At 41.4% G+C, this 8923-nt stretch overlaps 2 protein-coding genes across 2 annotated transcripts; one reads left to right on the plus strand and one right to left on the minus strand.

Annotated features, from left to right (window-relative positions):
- LOC107623268 (nitronate monooxygenase) lies at window positions 353-2065 on the plus strand. The gene is made up of 4 exons (XM_016325465.2): window positions 353-826; window positions 906-1051; window positions 1339-1558; window positions 1647-2065. Exons 1-4 carry the CDS (start codon window positions 383-385, stop codon window positions 1827-1829), a joined length of 993 nt encoding a protein of 330 aa, XP_016180951.1. The 5' UTR covers window positions 353-382; the 3' UTR covers window positions 1830-2065.
- On the minus strand, window positions 1901-4332 carry LOC107623267 (7-deoxyloganetin glucosyltransferase). The gene is made up of 2 exons (XM_016325464.2): window positions 3620-4332; window positions 1901-3500 (listed from the first exon to the last, which is right to left on the minus strand). Exons 1-2 carry the CDS (start codon window positions 4167-4169, stop codon window positions 2566-2568), a joined length of 1485 nt encoding a protein of 494 aa, XP_016180950.1. The 5' UTR covers window positions 4170-4332; the 3' UTR covers window positions 1901-2565.

Genomic DNA, 8923 nt, shown 5'->3' on the forward strand with positions numbered 1-8923 from the left:
GTAGCAATAACAACTTAATTAAATTTTTTTAAAAAAAATAGATTAAATAATAAATGACTATATTAAAAGTAGCTTATAAATAAGTTATTTTATATTTGGGTTTTTAATTTTAAAAGTGTTTATTTTATAAAAATATGATAAAAAGTAGTAGTATTACAAGAGAAGTTATTTTTTTAAACTTTTCTATAAGCTCTTAAATAACTTCTTAGAAAGCTGCAATTTGGTTTTGAAAATTACATTAGACATTAATACTATTATTTTTCATAAGTCAAAAACTCAAAAAAAAAAAAAAGTTATTTTTGAAGTTTCCAAACTAGCCCTTTAACATCTTGAGAGGCCATATAAAATAAGAAAGTGATGAGAGAAATGATGAAGATTGGTTATGGGTTGGAGAGGGTTACTTGGTTTTGAATATGGCATAGTTCAGGCGCCATTAGGCCCTGATATCTCTGGCCCTGAGCTTGTTGCTGCTGTTGCCAATGCCGGCGGTCTTGGTCTTCTCCGGGCCCCCGACTGGGAATGCCCTGATTATGTGAGGGGCCTCATAAACAAGACCAGGTCCTTAACCGATAAACCCTTCGGGATCGGTGTAGTCCTTGCTTTTCCTCATCAACAGAATCTGAAGGTCATTTTGGACGAGAAAGTTGCAATCTTGCAGGTCTACTGGGGAGATTGTACCCCTGATTTAGTTGCCATGGCTCATTCAGCTGGTGTCAAGATTGTTCCGCAAGTTGGGGATTTGAGAGGTGCGAAACAGGCAATCAATGCTGGTGTTGATGGAATCATTGTTCAAGGACGCGAAGCCGGTGGTCATGTCATTGGTCAGGTATTCATTATCCATGCTGCCTTCACTTTTCTTATGTACTATTCCAAATTCAGTTACTCACTTGATGAATTTCGTTTAGGATGGTCTGATATCGTTAGTGCCAACGGTGGTTGATCTTGTTGGTAATCGGAACATTCCGGTTATTGCAGCCGGTGGAATCGTCGATGCTCGAGGTTATGTTGCTGCTCTGGCTCTTGGTGCTCAGGGTGTATGTCTAGGGACAAGGTATCAACATGTTTTTATTTTTCATGTGATGAATTTCATAGCCAAGAACCGTGAGATAATTTGATATATTTAGCTAAATAAAAATGCTATTCTTACACCACCAATGTATTTGTGTATAAATATAGTGGCTGACTTTGGTAGCTGATTTTGGTGTACACGTAGCATAGTGGCTAACTAAATTGGTATCTAACAGTTTCTATCTATCAACTTTTAAGTGAAGACATCTGCACGCGAGTTTTTACCCTGGTCAAAGTGTTCTCTATTAACATAATCTACCAATTTTGCAGGTTTGTGGCAACTGAGGAAAGCTATGCTCATCCAACATACAAGAGGAAGTTGATTGAAATGGATGAAACCGAGTACACAGATGTATTTGGGAGGGCAAGGTGGCCCGGCGCGCCGCAGCGTGTTCTCAAGACACCCTTCTACAAGGATTGGAGATCACTTCCATCCCATGAGAATGAAACCAACCAGCCACTCATTGGCCATTCAACAATCCATGGCATGGTAAAGTTTCAAATCTTCATTGTGTCTGTCTTTGATCTTTGTATGCTATTGCAGACCACTTGAAACTTTTGTGTTTTCTATCCAACAGGATAGAGAGATTCGCCGTTTCGCAGGTACTGTCCCAAACATGACAACCACAGGAGATATTGAGAGCATGGCTATGTATGCCGGCCAAGGCGTCGGTCTCATCAAGGAAATTCTACCTGCTGGTGAAGTTGTGAAGAGGCTAGTTGAAGGTGCTCAGATTCTGATTAAGCAGCACTTCAATTAGCTTGCTCAGTTAAGGGTTGGCTTAAACATTGGATACCCTACCATAATACCTTGTTACCTCTATTAAATTTGTTCTCAATTTAGCCAATCTTGCAAACAAAGAATGAAATTTGTATATAGACAAATAAGTACAGGGTGGAGATATCAATAGAGAGAAAGGTTCAGGGGTATTACTTTGTGTTACATCATATGGTCATGTATTTTAAAGGGTTTAAATTTGGTTTTCATTATGCTTCATCTTAGTGACATTTAACATTTTCATATTACTAAAAGATAGATTGAACAAAAAGTCAAAAGAACTATATTCACAGTTACTTAGTAGTTATTATGCATTAGCATCACAGGGAGAAAGGAAAAACTAGTATCAATAAGTTTAACAACACTTCTTTAATCATTATTTTATGAATTGAAGACTTCTTACTCAAAATGCAGAAGCATATATTATTTTTTAATGGAATAAATTGTCTTTACTCTCTGGAACTTATGCATTCAACTTGTAGTTATTAGTAACATAAACTAATCATCAATTCCTAAACTAGCCGGCAAACAATTAATCTTAATCATTAAAAAATCACACAGCTTGATGAGGACTTCACATTCCACTACATGGAGCACAAACAGATGCCACCATTTCTTTACTACACAAGGCTGCATATTCAACAGGAGAAAGATAAAATTGAATGATCACAATACTGCATTTCATTATTAAGAAAGAAAAAATATGGCAGTAATTTAATCTAGTTTTCTTTCAGTAAGACCTCCTTAATCACTTTGTCCAAGTTCATGTATGAAGAACCACCGGGTCTAGTCACCTCCTCTGCCTTCTTCTTGAGCTCCGTGACCTTTTGTCTCATCTTCTTTCCCTTCTCTCCCACCATCAATTCATTGACAAGATTCTCCAGATCCTTTCTCTTCACATCGTTATTAATTTCAATCCCAATGCCCCATTCATTACATATATTTCTACAGTTTGTTGGTTGGTCTGCGAAAAACGGCCAACACAACATTGGCACTCCGGCACACACGCTTTCAGTGGTCGAGTTCCATCCACAGTGAGTCAAGAATCCACCAACTGAAGGGTGGTTCAGCACCTGCTCTTGGTTGCACCAACTAGCTATTAGGCCTCTACCTCGAGTCTCATCAACAAACTCCGGGGACAGAACCACCGAGCCACCAATAACAAGGTCAGGCCTAATGATCCATAAGAACGGCTTCTTGCTGTTGGCCAAACCCCACGCAAACTCTGATAGTTTCTCGGGCGAAATAACTGTTATGCTGCCGAAATTCACATAAATAACAGATCTCGGCTCCTTGGAGTCGAGCCATTCAAGACACACAGTATCTTCTTTCCAAAGATTAGAACCCAAAATTTCCAGTTGTTGATCCTCTGGATTGTGATAGGAAAATGAAGGGAAAGGGCCAATGGTGTAAACAGCAGGTAACATAGAGGAGAGAGCATTGACTACCTCACCCTCGAGTTCATCAAAAGTATTCAAAACAACACCATTAGCATTGTGAGCTTTATCTGTCAATTCCATGAGAAATTGCAACATGGGATCATTTGGATCTGTTGTCCTTATAAAGTCAGGCAGGTCCTTGAGTCTAAAATTTTTCATTCCTGGAATCCAATCAACTTTTGTCTCCAAATATCCATTTGTCAGACAACTCTCATCTGCATATATATCACATAGATAAATTACATGACTTTAGGAGTATGTTCAGTGTCACATACTCACATTTTATGAACTATTATGAATATTGGACATGAAGGATAGTAGTGAAGGTACTTACCTTTGAGTGGTATGAGACCTTTATGAATGAGAGTGCGAAAGTGCATAGCAGACAAGAATGAAGAAGCAGCAGATGGAAAAAGGAGAAGGATAGGGAGTCCAAGATCTTGAGCAGCTTGTATAGTAAAAGGCATGGTTCCATCAGAAACAAGACAAGTAACTGGAGGGACAGCACCAGCTGAGGCCAACTCTATAAGTTTAGCAAGAAGGCTTCGAAACGGGGCGAGGAATTTGTTCCTGACTGAGTCCAAAAGAGCATGAAGATCTTGATTATGATTATTGCCATTATCATCAGGATGGGGAAGACCATCAGGGATGGTTTCAAAACAAAAGTGCGGAATGGAATGAATAAGGTGGTTGTTGTTGTTGGGAGACATAGCCATTGATTTGAGGAAGCGTTTGTAGTTGTATTCAGTGTGGACAAAGGTTATATGAAAGCCTCTTAGGTGAAGAAGCTTTGCTAGTTTGAACACTGCATTGATATGGCCTTGAAGTGGATAAGGTGTTAGCACTGCATGCGGTTTTCTATTACTTTCAATGATGGAATTCATTTTCCTAATTAAAGACTAAGAAACTTTTCTTGTAAGGTTGATGATAATGATGATGATGAAGAGCTATGCCTGCATGCTTATTTATTTTCAGATTCCTGTCAATAAGCCTGCATATTTATTCATATATATATATCAATATCATTGTTGTTGATGATGTCATTCAAAAGATGCATAGCAAATTAAAGAGAAAATTGAAACATCATGGGATATACGACACCAAGAAAAAATAAGATAGCATTTTCAACTAAATAACCTTCTAGATTAGAGTTATATGCCAAAATGGTTTCTGAGATTGGACACTTGCATCGAAAAAGTCTAAAATCTTAATTGTACTATAAAAGTTTCTGAAATTACGTTATTAGGAAATTATCAGGCATGCCATGTATTTTTTTGGAACTTTAATGTTCCTTGTACGATCAAGTTGTTAATAAAATTTTTGTCTTGTAGTCCCTTATTAAATGACGAATACAACCCTTTAGTAAGAAAGAAAAAGATAAGATTGGCTAACTTTAGAAATGGCGCTCAGTAATTGTTGACATGAAAGGACATACCAAACAAGCAAGCGAGCTTGATGAAAAGCCGTTTGATAGGTGTTTGTAAAATTTACATACAATAGAAACAACACATAAATCTTGAAGCATAGAGGTAAATATAGAAAAAATAATTTCTATAACACATAAATCTTATTAGGAAGACATAGTGGTTTACATGCAATTCCTATTTCCTAAAATACATAAACTTTCTGAGGGTATAATAATTTGCATGTAATTTAATAATGTAAAAAATTCAATAAGTATAATTCACTTCTCTACTTTTTTAATTAACATGAAATTGCTAATAAGCAGGTAAGCACTAACTCAAGTACTCAACACAAATAATTAATTAAGTCCAAAATTAATTACTAAAAAATTAATTATTAAAAATACTAAATAAAGATTACTTTGTTAAAAATTAATTATTAATTTAATTATTCTAATAAAATATTATTAATTCTAGTGATTTTTATTTTGTTAAAAGAAAAATAATTAAAAATTCTAACTCATCTTTTTAGTTATCTTCCTAATTTTTAAATAAAATAAGTTTTGAATTGTTTATGTAACACCCTAATATTCAAATCCTTATGCTCGAGTCATAAGTCAATGATATTACGGTGGTACGACTCTCAGGTGGATTTTTAATATATAAATATAGGTAATTTTCGAAAGGAGTATTAATCGAGAAGCCTGAAAAGAGTAGAAATAAAATCGCGAAGACGTATCACTCACGTTTCGACAACGAAAAGTTAAACTGCTAAGTCGAACGCAATATATGGACAAGGCATAAAGGAGATTAAGAGATAGATAACAGATAGATATTTATAGCATAAGTAAATAGCCACTAGTCGCGACCTGCGAAGTATAACAAATTACTAAATTATTAAATATGTATGTATATATTATGAATAGATTGTATAATAATTAAGTAATATATAAAAATAAGTTGAGTAAATATTAATTGTTCGGTAAATCGGGTACCGGACGGTTCGGGTTAGGATCCTGAGGTCAACGCTTCGGATGGTGGAGAAGCTCGTCTGGTTGTGGTTTTCTGGTTCCGGGTGGGCGAGGTCCCGAGCACTTCTGATGGAGAAGGGGGGTGTCACCTGCAAAGACACTCCGACGCCCTTGTCAGAATATGTGCAGGCGGAGAGGGAATGATGTGTCAATGTGACGTACCTTGGGGGGAGAGCCAGTCTCCCCTTATATACATGTCAGTTGTGGGCCCTTCCAATGGGCAGGCCCATATTCTCAAAGGTGTTGTCCCACGGCTGTGTGCAAGCCGTACGGGACGCGTGTCCGGGTCGGGCGGAGGGTGCACCATTGGGCCGGCGGGAACTCGGGTCGGGTTGACCCGTGTGAGTTTTGGGCCAGGCCGTAACAGTGCCCCCGACGCGTCAGCGATGGTCGTGGGGGCCATGGGTGGCGCGTGACGTTTACCTTCGTGCGTTGTCATTGGGTCGGCGGATCGTGGGAGGGACGCGTCTCTTGTGCGCGTGTCTCTTGATCTGCTGTGGTATCTGTTTGCCGTTTCGTTCTCCGCGCTGGGTATTTAATGCTCATAATGATTCGAAAAAACCCGTGTGCAAAGACTATCTTACCCCTGCTTCCTTTCGCGCTTTTTTGGGGGTGGTTTTTAAACAGTTTTCTCCCTATCCACCTCCCACTCTTATCATTTCTAACTTCTTCTCTCCCTAACATCCAAAGCTTCCTGCGTGAACTCCTTCCTGCTTCAACTTCCAGCCCAGATTTCCTTCATCGCTCCAGGTAATCTTCTGGTTTCTTTCTTCTGGTATCTGGGTTATGCTCTGTTATTGTGTGATTTGTTGTTTGCATCTACTGCATGGCTGGTTTTATTTTTGTCAAGAGGTTTTTCCAGTGTTGGGATAGGTGGGTTAGGAAAGGGGTACCATTCCAGGATAGGCTTTTTTGGGTGGTTTGTGAGGTAGGCGTAGTTTTTAGCCGTATCTGGTCATGATTGAGTTGAAAAGGCGTGGTTCTGAGTTTTTTCGGGCTCCCGACCTCATAGACTAACGGAGTGGTACCCCGCTGTAGGTATGCCTCGCGTTGTCTCCCGGTCTTCCGGATCCGCTGCGGCTTACGACCCGTATGCTTGGGTGACAGACGATATAAGGAGTTCTCCCAACCAGATGGACTTGGAGGAATTGACGGAGTTCCGGCAAGCCGGTTACCTGTGTGGGGGTACTGACGAGAAGGCCAACTACGAGGCCATTGTCCCGCTTCCTCGTGAGCGTATTTATGAGCTCAATTTTCATTCTCCTCGCGTCCCCGATTGGATTTGGTTTTACAAGTCCATGTTCACACAAGTCGGTGTTCGGATACCGTTCTCCGATTTTCAAATGGCGCTGCTGAACCGGATATCCGTCTGTCCGTCTCAACTTCATCCGAACAGCTGGGCTTCGATCCGCTGCTTCGAGATGGTCTGCGAGTACTTGGAGCTACCGGCGTCGGTGGACGTTTTTCTCTTTTATTTCAACCTTACCAACCCCTCCAAATAGGGGAAAGCAAGAAAAGGGTTTCTTTCTTTCCGTGCTGCCCAGGGTAGGAAGATTTTTAGCCTTTTTGAGGATTCTTACCATGGTTTCAAAGATAAGTATTTCAAGGTTCGTCCCGTCAAGGGTCGCCATCCCTTCTGGTTGTCGTTAGAGGGGGAGCGCCTTATCCAGACTTACTGGAGCTTTGGCGCGGGGTCGAATCCTTTTGTGAAAGTGTCGTACAAGAGGTTGTCGGCTGTAGATAAACAGATAGTGGACGTTCTTCTAGCTATCTTTGAAAAGAATCCCGTGAACCCCCACCTTCTCATGGGTGAACGGGAGGCCGGCCGGAGCTATATTCGTGAGTTCCTTTTCTTGTTTGCATATGTTTCTTGCTTTTTATGTTTGTCGGTTTGACGGCTAACGTTCTTGTTGTTTATCGCAGTGGAAATGTCTGCTACCGTGACTGGTCTTGAGAACCTGATGAAGACCTTTTTTGATGCTAGTGATGATGAGAATGCCGGAGAGAAGGACGCCGGCAAGTCGGAGGGCCAATCAGGGGAAAAGACGGGCCAAGCTTCCCCTGCTCATGATACCGAAGCGTCGGGAAAGCAGGGCTCGGGGGGTCAGGCTTCCCCTTTTCATGAGGAGGGACCTGCTGACGGGCAGGCGACTCACACCCCTCAACCGGATAGTGACGTGGAGCTTATCCACACTCCTAAGAAGCGAAAGATGTCTTCTAGCCCGGAAGGGGTCCTTACCGTAATGGAGAGGAATTTTGATGCTTCTAAGTTCATTGATTCCCAACTGATACCGGGGACAGAAGAGCATTTTCATGCAACCGAGCTGTCTGGGCAGGCGAGGTGGATGTATCGCACCTTGCTTCGTGGGGCCGTGATAGCTCGGAAGGCCGAGTTTGAGTTATCCGGTATGGAGGCGCTTCGGAGGAAGCTTGAGTCTTCTGTTAAGGCGAACAATGATTTTAAGGCTCAAGTTGAACTCCTCCAGGGTCAACTGTCCGAAATGGGGGGGAAGCTTACTGCTGCTGAAGAGAAGTCCTCGTTTGTTGCGGAGAGGTTGAAGGCGTCCGACGAGACCGTGGCCCGGCTTCTTGAGCGTGAGATGACATTGGAGGGTCAACTGAACGCCGCTCAGGGTCGGGTTGTCGCGTTGGAGAGGGAACGGGAGCAGGCTATCTCGGAGGCGAAGGCCGCTAAGGCAGAGGCCGTTGAGCTTAAAAAGAAGCTTAAGGTGGCCAAGGAACAAGGGAAGAATGCCATCTTGATGACCGAGGACGCCCTGAAAGCTCAGCTGAAGATTGCTGCTCCTGATTTCGAGACGTCGTCAATTGGTGTTTTCAAAACTATCCAGGACGGAAAAATTGTTGATATGCCGAGGAAATGAAGTTTCGTAACTTAGGATATTTTGTAGCGCATTTGCTGAGCGCCCTGTTGACATTTTGTCGTTTTATTTGTCTTGAACAATTTACTTGTCCGTTCCGTATGTTGACGCTTTATGAGTTATCGTCGTTTGATTGTTATGATTCTTGCTAGTCTCATTATTTTGTCGTGTTGCCGTTACCGTGTTACCGTTTACTCTGGCCGGGCTTATTTCTTGTGCCCGTCTTGCCGTTTTCGCATTTGGCAGTAATTCGGACCGTTTCGGTCGCGTAGTCGTCGAGTTGGTTAAGGCGTATGAGCCGTCTGGCTCCCGGGGTGATCAGTCC

This window comes from Arachis ipaensis, chromosome B10 (genome assembly GCF_000816755.2).
Source record: "Arachis ipaensis cultivar K30076 chromosome B10, Araip1.1, whole genome shotgun sequence".
NCBI classification, from domain to species: Eukaryota; Viridiplantae; Streptophyta; class Magnoliopsida; order Fabales; family Fabaceae; genus Arachis; species Arachis ipaensis.

Coding starts and splice junctions, on each gene's coding strand:
- LOC107623267 (XM_016325464.2), bottom strand. CDS start 4,169: ATGAATTCCATCATTGAAAGTAATAGAAAACCGCATGCAGTGCTAACA. Junction 3,501..3,619: donor AGGTCTCATACCACTCAAAG/GTAAGTACCTTC, acceptor ATATATATGCAG/ATGAGAGTTGTCTGACAAAT.
- LOC107623268 (XM_016325465.2), top strand. CDS start 383: ATGGGTTGGAGAGGGTTACTTGGTTTTGAATATGGCATAGTTCAGGCG. Junction 827..905: donor GTGGTCATGTCATTGGTCAG/GTATTCATTATC, acceptor AATTTCGTTTAG/GATGGTCTGATATCGTTAGT. Junction 1,559..1,646: donor ATTCAACAATCCATGGCATG/GTAAAGTTTCAA, acceptor TCTATCCAACAG/GATAGAGAGATTCGCCGTTT.